This window comes from Eretmochelys imbricata, chromosome 8 (assembly GCF_965152235.1).
Source record: "Eretmochelys imbricata isolate rEreImb1 chromosome 8, rEreImb1.hap1, whole genome shotgun sequence".
In the NCBI taxonomy this organism is placed as follows: domain Eukaryota; kingdom Metazoa; phylum Chordata; order Testudines; family Cheloniidae; genus Eretmochelys; species Eretmochelys imbricata.
Genome location: NC_135579.1, coordinates 8,380,151 through 8,403,151, shown reverse-complemented (window position 1 = coordinate 8,403,151; position 23,001 = coordinate 8,380,151). Strand labels below are relative to the sequence as shown.

Below are 23,001 nucleotides of genomic sequence, written 5' to 3'. Positions count from 1 at the left end.
CAGCTCCCTGTACAGTGATCCCTCCCTCTGCAGCTAAAGGGCAATGGGTGCTGTAAGCACAGGGTTAGGGGAAGAGTTTGCAGAGCTACTTACAGACAGGGGAGAAATCCGGGGGTGGGTCTGAGACAGTCCCAGATGCCAGGCAGGGGAAGATGAAGTCCTGTCCTCCCCAGCCCTGCCGGAACTAGCAGCTGAGCCTGGCGCAGGATAGAAGCTACCAGCCAGGTCTTCCCCAGTCCCGCCCCTGCCCCACAGTGATCTACCTCTCTGCTGGTTGCCCTGGGCACCCGGAACATACTACTAGGGCGGGTCTCATGACCACTCTTGTGGCTTCCCTTTCCTTCCCCGTCAGAAAGCCATTTTTCTGCAGGAAAGCACAGAAATATGTGGGGGACATACATTCTTCGCATGCTCAATGGTGCAGAATTCCACCAGGAGTAATATAATTAAGGGGAGAGCAGCCATAACAGAGATTCATAGATTTTAATGCCAGAAGGGACCACTGGGATTATCTAGTCTAATTTCCTGCAAAAGAAAAGCAGAGGACCCCACCCACCACTTCCTGCATCATGTTATGGTTGAGTTGAAGCATATTTTTTCAGAAAGATAGCCAATCATTACTATCACTCCCTGCTTAGTTATCACCCAATTCAGAAGTGCAGGACCTGGAATGCTTATGGATCACTGTTCTAACTGATAAATCACACAATGGGATACTGGCGGGGGTCTTTTAGAGACCACCAAAATCAGACTAGAAAACAGAATAAGCAGCTCCTTAAACATCTATAATGTGCAGAAAGAAAGACTGCATGATGCGGGACAGATGTTGGAAGTCCCATGATGTCACTGGAAAAATATACTAGGAGTGTCTAAAAATTACAGATGATATTGTCAGATTAGTGTTATATATCTGGACAGTCAGTTTAAAACTTCATGAAGAGATAAGTGTCTCATAATCAAATAACATTTTTAAAAATTATGCTCCAGGCAGAAATATTCCCAGTATTTTGGACTTCTGTTCACATTTCAACTTCCACATTCTGCAAAGTGCTCAAAGGTCATCTGGCAAGACATCCAGCCTCTAGAGGTCAGTCTAAACCCCTACCAGTCAAAATCTTTCAGTCAAAGACTAAATATGGCAGTGTCTTCTGTTAAATTCTGCTCTATTATATTTAATAGAGACTTGTGTCTATCTTTATCACTACCACATAGGGTTGTCAACTTGCTAATTGCACAAAACTGAACACCCTTGCCCCACCCCCGCCCCTTCCCCTAGGCCCTACCCCTGCCCCTGCCCTCCTTGTCCGAGACCCTGCCCCGCTCACTCCATCCTCCTTCCTCTGTCGCTTGCTCTCCCCCACCCTCACTCATTCACTCATTCACTCATTTTTACCATGCTGAGGCAGGGGGTTGGGGTGTGGGCTCCAGGAGGGAATTTGGGTGAGGGAGGGTACTCAGGGCTGGGGCACGGGCGTGGGAGGGGGTACGGGCTCTGGGAGGGAGTTTGGGTGCAGGATGGGGCTCAGGGCCTCGAGTGCAGGAAGGGATACAGGCGGCGCTTATCTCAGGCAGCTCCCAGAAGCAGCCGGCGCTTATCTCAGGCAGCTCCCGGAAGCAGCCGGCATGTCCCTTGGCTCCTAGGTGGAGTCGCGGCCAGGCGGTACTGCACACTGCCTCTGCCCACAGCCGCTGCCCCTTCAGCTCCCATTGGCTGTGGTTCCCTGGCTGTCTCTCAGCCTTGGGGCCACAGGGACATGTCGCTGCTTCTGGGGAGCCACACGGAGCCGGTAGGGAACCTGCCAGCCCCGTACCAACTGGACTTTTAACAGCCCGGTCAGTGGTCCTGACCAGAGCCGCTGGGTCCCTTTTCGACCAGGTGTTCCAGTCAAAAAACAGACACCTGGCTATCCTACAACACAACCATACAGAGTCTATTACACTGATGGGATCTAAAAGATTACATATTTAATTAGGCAAACCCAGACATGCCAACAATGGAGCAAAAATTATATCAATTTCAGAAGGCTAAGTAGCTTACTGTACATATTTAAATGCAGAGTGAAGAAAGTCTGGTCCAATGGTTGGGTGATTGTCAAGGTATCAAAAGACTGAATCAAATAATTTAAAAAATAAGTTTGCAAGCCAATCAACGTTTCTAATCTCTTATTAGAACATAGCTCATAATATCTAGTTTGTCTGTGGGGAACATGGGGTAAGGGAACATACATCCTAAAGCATGATGACTGCTTTTCAGTGCTAGCCGCAGAATTCCAAATACATTTCCATGACTCTAGGCTTGGGTCCAGCATGGCACTGAAGCACAAGCTTAACTTGAAGCATGTGAATGGTCCCACTGACAGTACTGTTCCCGGCCCCCACTTTTTTATTTTTTATACCTATGTAGAAGCAGCCTGAATTTTTATGTTATTTCCTGTATTGAGAAATATCTATCATGTCCTATTCAAACGGCTAAAGTGAAGTAAATTTAATCTAATTTCATTTTCAGTCCTCAGTGCAGGTAGCAGTAAGTTACTTACGATATTCATCAGGGTCAGAAGGTACTTCTGTACATGTTCTTTTCCATGGAACTGTACAACTGAGTCATCAACTCCCAGGAGAACTTCAATGTTGTAGTCATCATCAGTCGCATGCCTCCGATACCTCTTTCTTGAGCTGTTTACATGGTCTTCAATGAGGCTCAGCATACTGACAAAGTTATCCAGATTACTCAGGTCAGCTGCTGAAATTAAATAAAAAAATAGGCCATCAGCAGCATATCAAGATGTGATTGTTTTAATCCTCATTGAAAAGACAAAATATGGTTTAAAAAGAGAGAGAGAGAGAGAGAGAGAGAGAGGCAGCTTCTTCTCTTACTCCAACATTATACCAGTGTAAGTAACTTCATTAGCATTATTCTGCATTTAAACGGGTGTAACAAGGAGAAAAATCTGGCCTATAGTATATCCACACTGCAACAAATGTGAATCCTCTCCCCATATCTTTGTGGCATCCAGTTGTATATTGCCTTGGACTGTATGCTCTTCAGCGCAGGGACCATCTCTTTCTTGCAATTCCGAAGACAATGGGGCTGAGGCCTATAGACCCTACCACCATAGACGCCGACTCTGTGGATGCTCCAGTGCTGGAGCACACATGGAAAAAAATTAGTGGGTGCTTAGCACCTACTGGTGCCAGCTCCCCCTGTCACCCCCAACACCTCCCATCCGCTGGCGGCCCTGCCGATCAACTCCTCCCGCTCCTTCCCAGTGCCTCCTGCCCACAGCGAACAGCTGTTCTGCAACGTGAAGGAGGCACTGGGAGGGAGAGGGAGGAGTGCGGACGGGGTGTGCTCAAGGAAGGGGGCGCAAATGGGCAGGAAGAGGCAGGGGCAGAGCGGGACAGGAAGAGGTGGGGTGGGGTGGGGACTTCAGGGAATGAGGCGGGTGATGGCAGAGCCCGGGGGGAAGGGGGGTTTGAACACTCCCGGGACCCAGAGGAAGCCGGTACCCATACCTACCACAATATAAATACATAACAACAACAAATATAAGACGGTGCTAGAGCATACTACTATGTTGATATACCATGTGCCTGTTTGAAGTACAATCCTTGTTGTTGTTAGAAGTTTCTGGAATAAAGAGACCATTCAGCTGTCTTGTGCTGGGGTGCTGTCCCTAACGGCAAATATGATAATGGTCCAGATCTTCTAATGGGGATTAGGTGCCTAAATATTTTTGAGGATTTGTGCCCATACGCCTTCCTTTTATTATTCAGATTCTCCAGTTCTAGTATCAAATTTCATTGCAAATGCAATTACCCATGTAAGCTTTCTGCATTAAGCCATGTGAGGACAAACAAACCACTGCCAGCAAAGAGATATTAGATCTATTCATAGAAATGTAAATCTATCCGAAAAGCAATGATGTGGATACGTTTTCTACAACTCATGGACATTTTACATAATAAAGAAATACAATGAGAAATATATTCAAGATTTTTTTACAACAACTTTTCATCCTTTGTGCCCAGCTTGACTTGTCATATTGAATTACTGTAAATACAAGCACAATCTCCCAGATGGAAAGTTAGGTAACATTATTATTGTTATTAATTTGTTTCCAATATTTCCCATTATTTAAAAAAAGGGGGAGGGCTGGAGTTAATGGATGATCTGGGTCCACTTAAACAAATTATTATTGATAATAATTTGCTTGAAAACAAATTATTATTGATAATAATTTGCTTGAAAACAAATTATTATTGATAATAATTTGCTTGAAAACAAATTATTGGCACTTAACCCTACACTTAATTCTCCATCATTTGACGTCTTCTAATTAAGACTGGACGATTCCTTCTCCTGGCCTTCAAACAATCCACCAACTTTGCCAGACTCATCATTGGACGCAAGCTCCGCACAGTCCAGGACAGACCAACTCAAAAGGCACCAGACCCGACCATAACAATGCATGCAAAACCTGCAGAAATATTGCCACTGCTATGATGATCAATACCCCCCACAACAAATCTTTCAAGATCCATAGTCATGGGTGGCGGGTGGAGCCCCACTTTGGGAAGGCTAGCCCCCAGCTCCACCCCTTCTGCCTATCCCCACACCCCCTCCCATACCCACCCCTCCCCTACAGCCGAGGAGCCCTGGGCCAACCAGAGCCACCGCAGCCATGTCGCCACTCTGCAGACCTGAAGCCATCCCATGGGAAAATTCAAAAGTTCTTCTCTTTTTCTCTCTTCTGGAAGAAGAACCTGAGCTTTTGGGATATGCCCCATGCAGGCTCCAGGGCGGATGAGGAGGTGGTATGTGTTACTCATCTTCTGGGCTCATCAGTAATCTCCCTAAAATCCAGGGAGATTACTGACAAACCCAGGAAGTGAGTAGCACATACTCTCTCCTCAACTGCTCCAGAACCTGCATGATGCATAATAAAAAGCAAAAATTTCCCCCACCAAACCCCAACCGGGGTCCGGCAACAGCAGCTGCGCCATAGGTCCTACACATGCTTATCACAACATGTGCTGTAGCTCATCCAGTGTATCAAAAGGCCCCAGTAACAATTACTTGGGAGAAACCAAACAACAACCAGGTTCTTGAATGAACTCGCACAGAAAAATGGTAAAAGATAAAAACACCATATCACCATGGTCAAACACTTTTCACAAAATGATCATTCTATTTCTGACCTCTCAGTCCTCGTCCTCAAAGGCAACTTGCACAACACATTCAAAAGATAAACCTGGGAGCTTAAATTCATAACTGTACTAGTTATCAAAAATCATGGGCTCAAGACATTCGTTTTACGCCTCATTACAACAATTTGTAACCTACTGAATCTCCTTTATTCTACAATTGTAGAGGTGTTAGCTGCCCACTTCACCTTAAATGGTCTCTTGTAACATGTGTTAACCCCGATCTTTTCCACCCTTGTATTTATCTGTGAGTATCTTTCCCAGACCACCCAAAGAAGAGCTCTGTGTAAGCTTGAAAGCTTGTCTCTTTCACCAACAGCAGTTGGACCAATAAAAGATACTACCTCACCCACCTTGTCTTTCCAGAATTAGTCAAACACAAGTTACTGGTCTCAATACAGGAATAACTGGATGAAATTCTTTTCCTTCTATTATACAGGAGATACTAGATGATCTAATGGTCCCTTCTGGCCTTAAAGATCTATGAACAAGAACCCCATTGCAGTAGGCATACAACCACATAGTAAAAAGCACAAGCCCTGCCACCAAAGAGTTTACAATCTTGGTTAATAACAAGATGCAACAGGTTGATGACACAAACGGAAGGGGAAAATCCCTGTTTCAGTACCCCTTCTTTCCTCCGCTGCTCCAAACAGTAGTTCTTCCTATGATAAAGACAGCCTTAAATGTAGCTAATGAATGCAGTAATCATATTCTGCTTTCTGCAGGCTCCCATTGGCTCCAACTCTTGGGGCAGCTTGAAGTTTTTGGAAATTAAGTTGGTCAGAATCCATGGCTCAACTTGAAAATTACTTCTTCGCTATAATCCCAGTTGACAGTTTCAGGATGACAGGTAAACAACCCTAGACTAGCAATCCTAAAGGGAATTCTTCACCAGGGTTTGAAAATCTGTCAAACAGCCTATTGCAGCCCGATTTTGTAGGGCATTCCCACACGAAAATTTTAGTGTTAATCTTTTATAGCAACGAGAAGTAATTATTTAGCAATCACTCAAAACCTCATGAGATTTACTACGAAATCTTGTGGCAACCATATTTTTGTTCTCTATTACGGCAAACTGTTGTTACTGTGAAATTTGACAGTAAATCTTATAAGCTTTTTAGAAAAGCTAGACTAGCTTGGCAATTGCTACAAGTCATGTCCTGTTTACTTTGCACACAGATAAGTATAATAAAAATGGCAAACCAAAGGCTACTGATATATGATATTGAGAAATGGTTTCTCTTTCCAGTGCTTGGCAGGGCAAGGGAGACTGGATCTCTGAGGGGCTGAATGCTTTGACGTGATCTGAGTTAGGGAGATTGTGTTGATGTCATTGATGACAGGCAGTTTTGACAGTGGCACTGGCAGATCAGTCTCTGCTCTGTTGTTGCTGTTGTTTTTATGGACTGTGATCCTGTCCTTGGGAGTGGTGTCTGGTTTTTTTCCATTTATGTGTCTAAATCAAAATAAAATAATGACTTCTAGGAGGTTTGACAGGATGGGCAGCCCACCCTCCCCCGCACCTGCCATGGCCTTTTAAGGGCTTGAAAGGACAATAGATATCTATATAGACGAGCGGTGGGCAAACTTTTTGGCCCGAGGGCCACATCGGGGTTCCGAAACTGTATGGAAGGCAGGATAGGGAAGGCTGTGCCTCCCAAACAGCCTGGCCCCTGCCCCCTACCTGTCCACTCCCACTTCCCACCCCCTGACTGCCCCCCTCTGAACCCCCGACCCATCTAACCCCCCCGCTCCTTGTCCCCTGACTGCCCCCTCCCAGGACCCCACATCCCTAACCACCCCTCCCTGGAACTCCAACCCCTATCACCCCCACCACGCTCCCTGTTTCCTGACCCCTATCCACACACCCCTCCCCATGACAAGCCCCCCCAGGACTCCCAAGCCTATCCAACCACTTCCTGCTCCCTGTCCCCTGACTGCGCCCCGGGACCCTCTTCCCCTTTATCCAACTCCCCTTCCCCCTTATACATTTAAAAAATAAATTGCATGGTAAGTTTCACATTCTGATTGTCCAACTGACTTTTAAAAATGCAGCTCGTTTTCCTCTGCCAACAACTTAGTAATAAGAACATCAGTAACATGGTGCAAGATGCCACTCGTGAAACAACAAGCCACAAAGATCAGCATTTCTGACTCAGTGGATCTGATGGCTAGTATTTACAGGCATACTCCTGAAGAAACCCCTGAGCTAGGTTTCCTGTCACTTCTACCGAGTTGCTATAAATTGCAGATCTGCACTGTTGCTGAGCAAGCTGACTCATGTTTACTGCTGGACTGGGAGAAGGCAAAGTACCATAATCAGGTACCCTTGATAGATGCTTAACTTGCACAACCCTCTAGCTACTTCTCCTAAGTCAAGCCTTTTAAAATTGCACCTAACATTTTTATAATCATCCCTATTACTTGCATGCTACCCATGAGCAACTGATCTCCAAATTAAGTCTGTTAATTGTATGTTACATAAATTCTCATCTGTCCTCCCTGGGGAACTGAACATCAAATCAATGAGACTGCAACCTGCCTCCTTTGAAAAGACAGACAAAAGCAGCAATTAACTTTTGCTCCTTATCCCGTGATATAGGGTAATTTCTCTACACTCAATTTTAAATAGCCCAATGGCTTTTTATTTTTGCTAGCTGAGCATATAGTTGCAATGTGTCTGGCTCAATTGCTAATCATTATTCTTTTTTAAATCTCTAACTTTTCTATGTGTTTTTATAGGTCTGCTCTACCATCCTCCTTCCCACTTTCTATTTTGTTTTTAATGTCCTCTGTCTGTGTTTTCTTCTTTAAACTCCTACTTAACCACAACAGCCTCTTCATAATTCATGAATTCCTTTTTCATAGCATGGTTTGCATTTGGACCCTTATGCTATATATCATTCAGAAGAAAACAGGACAAATCCAACAAGGTGAATTAAAATGGAAGAGAGGTGAAAGCAAATTGGAAGTGTCCTAAACATAAAGGGAAGGTTTACCACCTTTCTGTATACAGTGCTATAAAATTCCTCCTGGCTAGAGGCAAAACTCTTTCACCTATAAAGGGTTAAGAAGTTAAGGTAACCTTGCTGGCACCTGACCCAAAATGACCAATGAGGGGACAAGATACTTTCAAAGCTGGAGCCGGGGGCAGGGGACACACGGACAAAGGGTTCTGTCTGTCTGGGCGATGCTTTTGCTGAGAACAGATAAGAAATGCAAGCCTTCCAACTCCTGTTAAGTTAGTAAGTAATCTAGCTAGACAATGCATTTGATTTTCTTTTGTTAATGGCTGGTAAAATAAGCTGTGCTGGAGGAAATGTATATTCCTGTTTTCGTGTCTTTTTGTAATTTAAGGTTTTGCCTAGAGGGATTCTCTATGTTTTGAATCTGATTACCCTGTAAGGTATTTACCATCCTGATTTTACAGAGGTGATTCTTTTACCTTTTCTTTAATTAAAATTCTTCTTTTAAGAACCTGATTGATTTTTCATTGTTCTTAAGATCCAAGGGTTTGGGTCTTTGTTCACCTGTACCAATTGGTGAGGATTATTATCAAGCCTTCCCCAGGAAAGGGGTGTAGGGCATGGGGGGGATATTTTGGGGGAAGACGTCTGCAAGTGGTCTCTTTCCCTGTTCTTTGTTTAAAACGCTTGGTGGTGGCAGCATACTGTTCAAGGACAAGGCAGAGTTTGTACCTTGGGGAAGTTTTTAACCTAAGCTGGTAAAAATAAGCTTAGGGGGTCTTTCATGCAGGTCCCACATCAGTACCCTAGAGTTCAGAGTGGGGAAGGAACTTTGACAAAAGGGAAAAGAAATCCTACTCTGTGTACTAGTAAAATGCTACAACCTTAAGGCCCTGATCAGAAAAGTATTCCCAAGCAAGACAGCACTTAAGCACGTGCTTGGACCTAGGATTGTGACTGTTGCCCTATAGTCCACAAATCAAGAGCAATTAAACAATTATGGCGGCAGTTTTCTTTTTTCACTTTCTGTGTAAATTCTTTATTTTCATTTTTTCATAGGTAAGGCCAGAAGGGACCACTGTGATCACTGTCTGATCTCCTGCATAACACCACCCTCGAACTGTGTGTGTGGCCCAGAACCTACTTGCAGATGGAAGAAAGGATTCCATCCCTTTGAATCCCCATATAACTCTCACCCACAGTGCCTTTTTGCTCAGGTTCTGCTCTTGGGATCAGGATTGTCCCACAATTTCCCCCCCCCATGCTCTTAAACTGTGGTTCAGGCAGTGATGAGCTGCCAAAATCTTAACAACGGGTTCCCTCCTCACCCCAGGAGGGGGTCATTGCCCCCCCCGCCCCCCCCCAGGACTCCTGCCCCATCCAACCTCCGCATTCCTTGATGCCCCCCCCCCAGGACCTCTGACCCATCCACCCCTGTTCCCTGACTGCCCCCAGAACCAGGCAGGAGGGTCTCATGGGCCACCGTAGTGGGTGCCCACCCCGCCCCTAAGAGCCAGAGGGATGTGCCGGGGGGCGAGGTGGGGAGTCCCAGCGGTGCTTACCTGGGGCAGCTCCCAGGAAGCATTCGGCAGGTCCCTCTAGCTCCTAGGGGCGGGGAAGCGTAGCTGGGGGGGAGCAGGGGCCGCTCCCCCGACTGATCACATCAAAAGTGGCGCCTTAGGTGCCAACTCTGTGGGTGCTCCAGGGCTGGAGCACCCACGGAGAAAATTTGGTGGGTGCAGAGCACCCACTGGTAGCTCCCTGCCCGGCCCCAGCTCACCTCACCTTTACTCTACCTCTGAATGCACCGCCCTGCTCTGCTTCTCCACCCCCCCGCCAGCTTCCTGCGAATCAGCTGTTCGGCGGGAAGCCGGGGAGGGCTGAGAAGCAGGCGGCGGCTTCCCACTCAGGCCGAGGTGAATTGGGGCAGGGAGCGGTTCCCCTTTGTGCCCCCCCCCCGGTTATCTGCTGCAGCGCGAGCGGCCCTCCTTGTGCCCCCCCGCCCCAGCTCACCTCCGCCTCCCTGGGCCTAAGTGTGAAGCTGCCGCCTGCTTCTCAGCCTGCCCCGGCTTCCCGCGTGAACAGCTGATTTGCGGGGAAGCCTGGGGGCGGGGGTGGAGAAGCAGAGTGGGGCGGTGCGTTCAGAGGAGGACGCGGAGGAGAGCTGGGGCCAGGGCAGGGAGCTGCCGGTGGGTGCTCTGCACCCACCAAATTTTCCCCTTGGGTGCTCCAGGGCTGGAGCACCCATGGAGTCAGCGCCTAAGGCGCCACTTTTGCCTGGTTAAATTTAGAAGCCCTTTTAGAACCGGTTGTCCCTCGCGGAACAATCGGTTCTAAAAGGGCTTCTAAATTTAACAACCGGTTCTAGCGAACTGGTGCAAACAGGCTCCAGCTCACCACTGGGTTCAGGGCTAGTCTAGTAAAGTTAACTTCTGCCCATGAGACACTTGAATGTTCAGTCCATACTGCAAAGCATGAGTAAATTACAGAGAATTAGCACATTTAATGACTGAGATAGGTGACCCCTGGCATTTTAAGTGACATGTGCAACAACCTCATTTGCAATTGTAATGGAATGAAATGCCAAGCCATGGTACAAGACTTGAATTACAACAGTTTAATCTGATGCATCAATGCTCTTTTTATAAACCATGTATTTTGCAAGTAAGGGAAAATGAAATTTCATTATAGTGCAAACAAACAAACATAAAAAATCCTGCAAGTAATCAAAACATACAGTTCCCTACCACTGGAAAATAAGCAAAGAAATTCACATGATACACCAGAGCTGATTAGAAGCACCTTTGAAAAATAACAAAGGTTATAAGCAAACATTTACTTTATAAATGCATTTTAGCTCTGCTCATAGAACAAAAAATTCTGCTTATGTTTAGTTAAAGTTTCAAAAGCTGAACTATACAATACATTTTAAGAGGAAAGAAGTCCTAACTAGATGATCATAAACTGAAAATCACTCAACTAAACTTTTAAATGTTAAATACAATACAAATAAATAGAAATCTGATCATATTTTACAATGACCCATATGACCATATGATCAACACCTGTTCCTCCTATACAACGAGCTGCTGCCAAGCAAAAGGATCTTTTAACTATGCAATGCTTCGTAAATAATGACCTGTCTTCAATTTTTGAAAAGGGAACAGAAAAAAACACTTACAATTTTAATAGGGGAAAAAATGCATGTGTCCCGACTTTCTTATGTGTTCTCAATCAGCTTGTTATAATTCTACAGAATATTGTGTCCCGAAAGCAGCAGTCAGAACAAAGCTATAACATGAGTTTAGCAACAGGAAAGGGATATGCATATCACATCATGAGTTCAATCTTTACACTGATGTTGTAATGTATAATACTTTTGGATAGTTTTGATAGTAGAATTTGAATCAGAGCAGTCATAAGCTCTAATATTACTAGTGGTTTGATAATGTCCTTATTGCTAACTTTCTCTAATAACAAGAGTAGTTGAAGATGAGTAAAGCTACTGTCCATATGACTGCAAGAAACTAATTCTAGGGAAGCAGAGAGTTCTTATAATACAAAATGATTACAGAAAAGTCTGGAAAGTAAAACCATTCTGTTCTCTAGCAAATTAACATGAGGTTTATTCCCAAGGCGTCTTGAAAACATTGCCAAAGTCTTTTTTATATATATTTATACAAACAAAGAAAATTTGGAACTCAGAATCTGTCAGGTGCTACAAAAGGCAAACTGATATAAATATTGCTTTGTTTTATTAGGCTGCGTGGGTGTGAAATTTGGACCCTACAGGCAACAGCTAAGAAGTGAGGCTTTCAAAATGCATCACATATGAGTGTGTATCAGGGAAGGAGAGAAATAATGAAAGGAAAAAGCAATGTGTGGATACTCAAAACACCTGTGGAGTGACTCTGGAGGAGGGAGATCATGAAATTAAGGTTAAAATAATACAAACGTAAAAGAGTGGGGAAAAAAGTGTATAGCACTATCCCAGCGATAGTCCACTACCTCCTACAAAAAAATTAATGCAAACCACAGCCATGTGCTCTTCTCAAGCCACCAAGTCTAGGCCCTGGGAATGTGACTAACACACCAGTTTCAGGAAAAATTAAAGTGAAAAATTTTCAAGGTGATTTCTGCAATGAAAAGTGCTAAAGATGTAGTTTTTTTTAAAAAAGCTAAGATTAGCATAGCCTTGATATCTATGAGCTCACAAAGCCATAGGGTACTGTGGCTGCCAACTGTAAATATAATTTATTTTTTATTTCCCTCTCTCCCCTATCAATCTTCCAGTGGCATCATGGTAATTTCAGAACATGCATACAAGATTATTTATTATTGGTGTCCAGGTCAGCTTCAGTGATGTCTGACTTCCTTGTACAAGATGGAGGTACAATTCCTCCATCTTTTAGAATGGCTTGCTATGTAATCAAATTGAGGTAATTTTTCTATGAAACAAGATATACTGGTACCAGATAGTTCCTAAATGCATGGTAAGCAGTACTATCTTAAAGGAGTGAAGTCATACCCAACCACTGCATGAAAAAACAAAGTTATATAGGCCTGATGCTCATTTACATAGGGAAACTTTACACTGCTCTGGCAGCGCAAACCATCCTTTAAAAGGCCATAAATTATATTTATACTCCCTTTGAGGCCCCTTTACACCTCCAGAGCCCTGTAAAGTTGCCTTAGGGTAAGTGAGAATTGGGCCCTTGCTCTAGAAAGTAAAATGAAGAATCTGGAAAGTGAATGTATAAAGTCAAATGATCAAAATATGAAAAATTCTTCCATTTAAGCATAAATATAATAAAATCTTAAGTGAAAGAACTTTGTATTTTAATGAGATATGATTCAAATGGGGGAAATGTCACTTGTTAGATAACACAAATACTTTTTTTTCCAGTCAGATTCTTCTGCTAATGACTTTTTAATATGAGACAAGGATATCGGCAAACTATTAGAATGGTTTACTTGACTGCACTGATATAACCAACAGCAAACCTTGAAATATTAAAAAAATGTCATTGAACTATCCCAAGTGTTACTAAGCCTAGCTGAGGGTAAAAGGCTAGACAAGTCTATAGCTATTAGAGAAATATAGATGATATTAAGGTAAAAGCAGAAGGTTGCCTCAGGGCTTGATACATTCACTGCATTCTGAATTCTACTTAGTGTATAAACAAGCCTGGGAAACAAGCAGGGAGAACTGGAAGCCCTGGCACAGTCAAGGAATTATGATGTGATTGGAATAACGAGACTTGGTGGGATAACTCCGATGACTGGAGTACTGTCTTGGATGGATATAAACTGTTCAGGAAGGACAGGTAGGGCAGAAAAGGTGGGGGAGTTGCACTGTATGTAAGAGAGCAGTATTACTGCTCAGAGCCCAAGTATGAAACTGCAGAAAAACCTGAGTGTCTCTGGATTAAGTTTAGAAGTGTGAGCAACAAGGGTGATGTCATGGTGGGAGTCTGCTATAGACCACCGGAGCAGGGGGATGAGGTGGACGAGGCTTTCTTTCAGCAACTCACAGAAGTTACTAGATCGCAGGTCCTGGTTCTCATGGGAGACTTCAATCATTGCTGGGAGAGCAATATAGCGGTGCACGGACAATCCAGGAAGTTTTTGGAAAGTGTAGGGGACAATTTCCTGGTGCAAGTGCTGGAGGAACCAACTAGCGGCAGAGCTCTTCTTGACCTGCTGCTCACAAACTGGGAAGAATTAGTAGGGGAAGCTAAAGTGGATGGGAACCTGGGAGGCAGTGACCATGAGATGGTCGGGTTCAGGATCCTGACACAGGGAAGAAAGGAGAGCTGCAGAATATGGACCCTGGACTTCAGAAAAGCAGACTTTGACTCCCTCAGGGGACTGATGGGCAGGATCCCCTGGGAGAATAACATGAGGGGGAAAGGAGTCCAGGAGAGCTGGCTGTATTTTAAAGAATCCTTATTGAGGTTACAGGGACAAACCATCCCGATGTGTAGAATGAATAGTAAATATGGCAGGCAACCAGCTTGGCTTAACAGTGAAATCCTTGCTGATCTTAAACACAAAAAAGAAGCTTACAAGAAGTGGATGATTGGACAAATGACCAGGGAAGAGTATAAAAATATTGCTCGGCATGCAGGAGTGAAATCAGGAAGGCCAAATCACACCTGGAGTTGCAGCTAGCAAGAGATGTTAAGAGTAACAAGAAGGGTTTCTTCAGGTATGTTAGCAACAAGAAGAAAGTCAAGGAAAGTGTGGGCCCCTTACTGAATGAGGGAGGCAACCTAGTGACAGAGGATGTGGAAAAAGCTTATGTACTCAATGCTTTTTTTGCCTCTGTCTTCACGAACAAGGTCAGCTCCCAGACTGCTGCACTGGGCAGCACAGCATGGGGAGGAGGTGACCAGCCCTCTGTGGAGAAAGAAATGGTTCGGGACTATTTAGAAATGCTGGATGAGCACAAGTCCATGGGGCCAGATGTGCTGCATCCAAGAGTGCTAAAGGAGTTGGTGGATGTGATTGCAGAGCCATTGGCCATTATCCTTGAAAACTCATGGCGATCGGAGAAAGTCCTGGACAACTGGAAAAAGGCTAATGTAGTGCCCATCTTTAAAAAAGGGAAGAAAGAGGATCCTGGGAACTACAGGCCAGTCAGCCTCACCTCAATCCCTGGAAAAATCATGGAGCAGGTCCTCAAGGAATCAATTCTGAAGCACTTAGAGGAGAGGAAAGTGATCAGGAACAGTCAGCATGGATTCACCAAGGGCAAGTCATGCCTGACTAATCTAATTGCCTTCTATGACAAGAAAACTGGCTCTATGGATGAGGGGAAAGTGGTGGTCGTGTTGTTCCTTGACTTTAGCAAAGCTTTTGACACTGTCTCCAACAGTATTCTTGCCAGCAAATTAAAGAAGTATGGGCTGAATGAATGGACTATAAGGTGGATAGAAAGTTGGCTAGATTGTCGGGCTCAACAGGTAGTGATCAATGGCTCCATGTCTAGTTGGCAGCCGGTATCAAGTGAAGTGCCCCAAGGGTCGGTCCTCGGGCCGGTTTTGTTCAATATCTTCATTAATGATCTGGAGGATGGTGTGTATAGCACTCTCAGCAAGTTTGCAGATGACACTAAACTGGGAGGAGAGGTAGATACGCTGGAGGGTAGGGATAGGATACAGAGGGCCCTAGACAAATTTGAGGATTGGGCCAAAAGAAATCTGATGAGGTTCAACAAGGACAAGTGCAGAGTCCTGCACTTAAGACGGAAGAATCCCATGCACCGCTACAGACTAGGGACCGAATGGCTCGCCAGCAGTTCTGCAGAAAAGGACCTAAGGGTTACAGTGGATGAGAAACTGGATGTGAGTCAACAGTGTGCCCTTGTTGCCAAGAAGGCCAATGGCATTTTGGGATGTATATGTAGGGGCACTGCCAGCAGATCGAGGGACGTGATCGTTCCCCTCTATTCGACATTGGTGAGGCCTCATCTGGAGTACTGTGTCCAGTTTTGGGCCCCACACTACAAGAAGGATGTGGAAAAATTGGAAAGAGTCCAGCAGAGGGCAACAAAAATGATTAGGGGACTGGAACACATGACTTATGAGGAGAGGCTGAGGGAACTGGGATTGTTTAGACTGCGGAAGAGAAGAATGAAGGGGGATTTGATAGCTGCTTTCAACTACCTGAAAGGGGGTTCCAAAGAGGATGGCTCTAGACTGTTCTCAGTGGTAGCAGATGACAGAACGAGGAGTAATGGTCTCAAGTTGCAGTGGGGGGGGTTTAGGTTGGATATTAGGAAATACTGTTTCACTAGGAGGGTGGTGAAACACTGGAATGCGTTACCTAGGGAGGTGGTGGAATCTCCTTCCTTAGAAGTTTTTAAGGTCAGGCTTGACAAAGCCCTGACTGGGATGATTTAGTTGGGGATTGGTCCTGCTTTGAGCAGGGGGTTGGACTAGATGACCTCCTGAGGTCCCTTCCAACCCTGCTATTCTATGATTCTATGAATGTATAGCTCCTAATCTGTTACTTCTCCATAATGAATGCAAAACCCCAAAGCCACCACCAATGAAACCACATAATCCTTTACAGAAGCATGAGTTACATTAATCAAAAAACTAGAGAACCTCACCTGTAAGAATTATAGGCTGCCATTAATTAATACATTTGGATTGGGATGTACATGCTAAAACTGGTAAAACAGAGTGACTTGCTTGAAAGCCCATGCTTCTAAAGTGAGTTGGGGTTTTGATATAAATATTTCGTTCTGATCGTTCAAACCTGTACCATCTGGTCTATTCACCTAAAAGATTTGGCTGCAGTTATTTTGCTTAAAGTTAAAAAGCCTTTCATCAAGTTAAACAGCTGATATAAGATTATGCAGGACAAATTTAAAGCTACTCCTGTTAATTAGCAGCTGTAAATCTGTATATTTTATAAATATATGTACATACACATTTTCTTTTACTTGTTTCTCCCAGAAATTAGTGCTTAGATGAAGACTATTTGTCTGTCAAACATAACACAGGTCCCTTCCAGTCCTATGATTCTATGATGAGACATCAGTAATAATAATTACTGAGCACTTCTGTGTTTATATAGTTTAAAAGGCACCTTGGAGATACACTATCTACCTAGAAACTAACATAGCTCCCTTTCTGTAGTATCTGAACACCTTAACTACTAATGAATGTACCCTCCCATAAACTTCTGCAAAGTAAGGCAGTAGTATTATCCCAAATTGTAAGACAATGGTATAAATTCTGTGCATTATCCGACTAGTAAAAAAAAAAACAAAACAATTCCACATAGTTAAATCACAAGCATAAACACTAATTATTTTCATACTTCTACTGGGAGGCTGCTCACTGAATCCTTGTCCAAGGAGTTCTCTGTTGTTCTATCTACACTATTCTTTTCAGTGAGGAGCTTTGAAAGGCTGAATCAGTGCTCAAAATGAATGTTTTTAAAGTGGTTGTACAAAATAGCATTTACTTGTCTAACAAGTTTTATTCAATTATGCAAGAAGAAAAGATATGAAAGGACCATAGTCAATAAAGACTTTGCTTAGCTTGAATGCTCCAGACACCCCCACAAGTCCCATACGATGTATTGTTTGCGGCTTGTGTAGTTCTGTGTGGTCCCATCCAGTGTGGCAGCTGCACAGTGTATTTATTGAATCTGGCACTAATCAATACCCGTCATTTCTTCCACTGTTTTCAGCTTAATAAGAAAAATGACATCACCAGCTGCTTTTATCCCATTCAGCTTCAACAGAAACCAGTTTCTCATGTTTAGGTGTTCTTCCCCCTTGGCTTACCAGATTCTGATTACCTTCGCTATATACTTTCTTTTAGCATAGAGCTTTAAGCTCGACCCTATACCACACTTCTACTAGCGATGGGTAAATTACCCCAAACCTTCAGCATATTTTAGAACCAAACTTCCCCCGATACTTTAAAGTTTCTGAAACATTCATGTGGTTGCTGTTGTGGTTTTTCTTTGGTTTGCATTTCTGGATCAGAAATGTCACAAGTCTTCCAGCTGGTAGGGCCTAATTCTCCTCTCACTTACTCTGGAGTAAATTGGGAGTAACTACATTGTAGCTCAATGGAGTTATGTCAGTATTAACTCAGTGGAAGTGAGAGAAGAGTCAGGCTTGTAGTCTTCAAACTACATTGTTAGCATGTTGTAACATGATTACAAAGCAGAACAACACACGTTTCCAAAGTTTTGGGAGCTTTGGGGAGGAGAACAGGCTTCAGTACCAGGTCAGGAAAATATTACATCCCTAATCTTCTAGTGGTTCTCTGTATGCCTTAGTTTTTTCCTTTTAACTGATGTATTCAAGCCACAAGCAGCTTCTTAGCCTAGCACAGAGGGCATGGCTACAAGAAAATACCATGGGTGTATTTTAGAAGTACGGAAATTAGGTATAACCCTCCAAATCCTGCAAAGCCACATAATGTTGCAAAGTTTCCCATCCATGAGTTCTTTGTAAGAGTCGGAGATTATATTGTGAATATCGCCAACTGTGCTACTACATAGGAATAGCCAAAGGAGGGAGGAGGAAAAAAGAAAAAGGGTGACTAATCTTGCCCAAATTCTGAGGGTTCATATTTGATGTGGGAGTATCATACCTAATCATGGGTGTTCTCATACCCTCCAGTTTGAATGGAGTTCTGTCTTTTCCAGAGGCTGACCACATTCATGTTACTGTTCCCATCTTGTCACATATAGGTTATGCAATCAGCACATCACTGTTTAAGCCATTAGCAATATCCTTCAGTCCCTGTAAAATTAGGAAATACTAACTTTGTGTGGCCAGCTGCGACAAGGATGCTGTGAAAGATAAAACACAATGTGTGAAGGGAAGGGAAGGGAAAGCAGCTTGTAAAGGAAAAAACCTTTTAAAGGTGAAATCATAAAGTATGAGTGTCAAGCTCTGGTATGAAATTAGCGCAGCAACAATTGCCTATCTCATCAGTCTCAGCTTCCCCTTATCACAAAGATATGGCTGCTGGAGCTTTGAATTGGAGAGAAATGATGCTATAGTAAATGCATAACCACACCAGAGTGACAGACCTCAGCTGCCTCAATATGAGAATCTTTCAACTTTCCAGGCTTTTTATTGGTGGGTGATCATTAGGGTATTATGCAAAAGAAAGGATTGAGAGGGAAAGGAGATAACCATTGCCCTATAGAGAAGATTTGAATTTCAGACTGCAGGTTCCAGTAATAGATACAGTGTGAGATTCAAATAAGTGCTATCCCTGCTACTTTTTCCTAAAGTGAAGGATCAAGCAAAATGTTGGCTCCCTCAGAATTTAATCTTCCTCCCTGCAACAAAAGAGTATAGGCTAACAGAGATATCAGGGCAAGAAACAAAATCTCAAATCTAATGGAAGTTCTGAGGTGGTGTGGATGTGTTAATGCCAGTGGCACTTCTCAACAACTGCACCAGAAATATTTTAAATAGATGCATCCTAAAAACCTGTTAATGCTCTGAAAATGAGAGAGGACATCTGTATCTGGATAATCTAAATTAGGAGAGGAATCAGTGAAAGAGATCACACTGAAACATTTGAGTGCCAGGACAATTTCTTAACATGAATAAATCACTCTGCAGTTTCATTTACAATTCCCACAGCTGCAGAGAAACCCAGGAAACCGGCAGAGTTGCCATGTGAAAAAGACCAAAAATATGTAGTCTGTAAGAAAAACCATTTGACTTGGCACTTTTGTGCTGGATTCATCCCAAGCAAACAAGTTCTTGTCCCACAGACGCTTCTGACTTCATACTTCAGGGAGGAATGACAAGAAAGCGTGCTGATTCTTTGTTCCAATGTGCAACACAAACACCCCCCCAGGGACTTTGGGGGTTGGATCTAGCCATTAAATGCTCAGGCATACCTAGAAAAGCAAAAAGTTTTGCAAAACACATCGGCAGACTATGGGTGAAATCCTGGCTCCATTGAAATCATAGAATCATAAGGTTAGACAGGACCACCAGGGTCATCTATTCTAACCCCCGGACAAGATGCAGGATTTGTTGTGTCTGAACCATCCAAGACAGATGGCTATCCAGCCTCCTTTTGAAAACCTCCAGTGAAGGAGCTTCCACAACCGCCCTAGGCAGTTCCATTTTCCTACTACTCTTACAGTTAGGAAGTTTTTCCTGAGATTTAATTTAAATCTGCTATGCTGTAGTTTGAATGCATTGCCTCTTGTCCTTCCCTCTGTGGCAAGAGAGAACAACTTTTCTCCATCTTTTTTATGGCAGCCTTTCAAGTATGTGAAGACTGCTATCATGTCCCCCATTCATCTTCTCTTTTCCAAACTAATCATACCCAGTTCCTTCAGGCTTTGCTCATATGGTTTGCATTCCATCCCTTTGATCATCTTGTCGCTCGCCTCTGGATCCTTTCCAGCTTCTTGTAGCCAATGATTTTATTTTATCATTCATGTACTGTGTGTTGTGTGATGTTAGCAGTATAGAAGTATAGACTGATCAGTAGTTAGAAGGGATAAATATGTATTAGGTATCTAAGTAAGGAGGGCTGAAATGCAAGGTCTACAGGCTGAGGCCTGTAAGATTTTAGTTTAGCCATTTTAGGCCTTGGAATTAAGAAATGCTTCACATAAGTAAGTGACCAAAGAGCAACACGATACCACAAGATTATGGGAAATGATGTACCAATGGGTGGTATTGCGAAAAATTAGCGGTGAGATTAATTTTAGATCACAAAAATGCTCTAGAGGCACATTTTTTTCTAACACTTGCCTTAACCTCAGGATACAGGTTGTGCATCGATGCTAATGAGAATAAAAAGAACTATACACAACTTATAGAAAATGGGGTACACCAAAATTCTTGGGGGATACAACACAAATAAGGAAAAAGAGGGTTGACACTTTCATGCACATGCACGGAGTGTAGGTACAGTGAGAATCACATTATAAAAGAGGGTGCCCAGATTGGGAAACCTGAGCTTCCTACAGGAAAATTCCAGCAGGACCCATCCATCTACTGATGATCAATTCATGAGAAACCCATCAGACCCTAAAACTATCTAGAAGGATGATAGCATGACTGTAGCTATAATTTGTGCATGGATATATTTAGGCTTTATATATGCTTGGATATTCATAACTTTGCTGGAAACTATAATAAAATTGGTAAAAGATATTAGACATTGTTCTTGTGACTGTATGTATTACTTTCCTTGGTCTTCATGTGTTCCTATAAGCTCTAGATCTGAAACAAGTGGCAAAGGTAACTTTGTTGAACTTGAGATGGTAGCCACCAGAGTCAAACCCACCGTGATGTAATAATACATCATCACCAAATGTACTTTAAATAATAATAATAGTAATAATAATAATAAAAGGCTACATTCTCTCCATCCTTTCTATACAGCGGTGACCAAAACCGAAGACAGTACTCCAGCTGAGACCTAACCAGCACCGAGTAGAGTGGTACTGTCATCTTTCGTGACTTGCATGTTATGCCTCTGTTAATGCAACCTAAAATTGCATTTGCTTCTTTTGTAATAGCATCGCATTGCTGATTCATGTTGAGGCTGTGATCCACCACAAATCCCAGATCCTTCTCAACAGTGCTGCTGCTGCCCAGCCAGTTATACCCATTCTGTATTTCTGCATTTGTTTTTTAATTCCCTAAGTGTAGCATCTTGTATTTGTTTTACTTGAATTTCACTTTATTGTAATAGGCCAGTTCTTCAATTTATCAAGGTCCCTCTGAATTTTAGGTCTGTGCTCCAAAGTGATGACAACACCACTACCCCCAACTTTGTGTCATCTGCAAATTTGATCACTATGTTCTCCACTCCTACATCCAGGTCATTAATAAAGATGTTAACACCAGATCCAGAACAGATCCCTGTGGAACCCCATGTGAGACCTCCCTTCAATCTGACAACATCCCATTAATAGTTACTCTTTGTTTGCAGTTGTTTAACAAATTATGTATCCATTTAATGGTAGTTCCATGAAGCCTGCACTTCTCCAGCTAACTTACCAGTCAATGACAAAACTCCCATTGACTTCAGTGGGGCCTGGATTTCACCTTTGTGTTGGCACAAAGAAGAGTTCAAATGAAACAGTCCTCTTCCACATATACAGGTCAAACTGAAACCAAACCGGTTTTATTTTGAGTACATTTAAGGTAAGCATTTTGCACAGCTCAAAAACCATATTCAGCACTTTATTTAGCTGGTTGTTTTGTGTTTTTGGGGAGTTAGGGAGATATTTTTGTTTTGTTTTTGACAGATACAAATCTTTGCCTCATTCATTGTGATATCTACTTATGTCTATGCTCTCAGAAAACAGTCACATGGGAGGGGGAAAGTGGCATGTGTGGGCTTCCAGGAAATGGGGCATGGAAGGAAAGACTGCTTAGAGGACTGAAGTGGAAAAGGCAAAAAGACAAGCTGACAGCCCAAAAGCGTTTGGGGTTCGTAAATGAGCACAGAGGGGAGAAAAGTAGGAAGATCATTGGACTGAAACAAGTGAATGACAAGGATGGAAAAACAAGAGTGCTAAAACAGACCTCCAGCACGAGCGGTCAGGCACCAACACTTTCACAGTCTCCTACACAAGATAACAATAGCTTGTATTGCTGAGACTGACTTGAGAGAAAGTTGACTGCACAACTGTCTGTGCTAGAAAGAGAACAGCTACTCTAGGATGTTAAAGCAGGGCTTGAATTGACAGTTTATTGCAGGGGAAAGAGAGCTTTTGCCTTGTTAAACATTTGCTATTCAAGCAGGTACCAAGTACTGCAGGCATTTTCATTATTTAAATGCTTAATGCTATTCCACAAGGAACGGGCATAGTTGTTAGAGTCTATGCAAAGTGGTAGATGATCATAAGGTGAGAAACGAACATCCTGAAGGACTGACAAAAATACTAACGGCACGGAAGCAGCAGCAGTGCACAAAAATGGTACAAGTATCAAATACATAAAAGATGTAAGTGGGGTGATTGCAAGTGGGTTGTTCTGATCAGTGGACAAGTGGAGGCCCAGGGGTACTTGGTATGATTTTGCCAACTTTAGCTGCTTCCAAAGTCTGTCAGCCAGGTTCAGGGCTGTGAAAAGCCACTCTGGAGGTTTTAATGTTTAAACCACTCAGATCAACTGTCATTCAAACTTAGCATGTAGTGCTGCCATAATCAAGAAGGTAGCTCTAACCTGTCAATTTGTTTAAAAGCAATAAAAAAAATTGCTCCCATTAAATCAAGGTTAATCCTGCTGCCTGGTACTTGTTCATTCCATAGTCTGAGTTTTTAAAACTACTCAAAATACATAATGGATGTG

General features: G+C 43.2%; 1 protein-coding gene across 1 annotated transcript in view; it reads right to left on the bottom strand.

Annotated features, from left to right (window-relative positions):
• Positions 1-23,001, bottom strand: part of ADAMTS2 (ADAM metallopeptidase with thrombospondin type 1 motif 2) — a 261,507-nt gene that overhangs the window by 77,043 nt on the left and 161,463 nt on the right. The window contains exon 4 of the mRNA XM_077823990.1: positions 2,538-2,740. Within this exon, the coding sequence (XP_077680116.1) occupies positions 2,538-2,740 (203 nt within the window). The remainder of the gene's footprint in view (positions 1-2,537; positions 2,741-23,001) is intronic.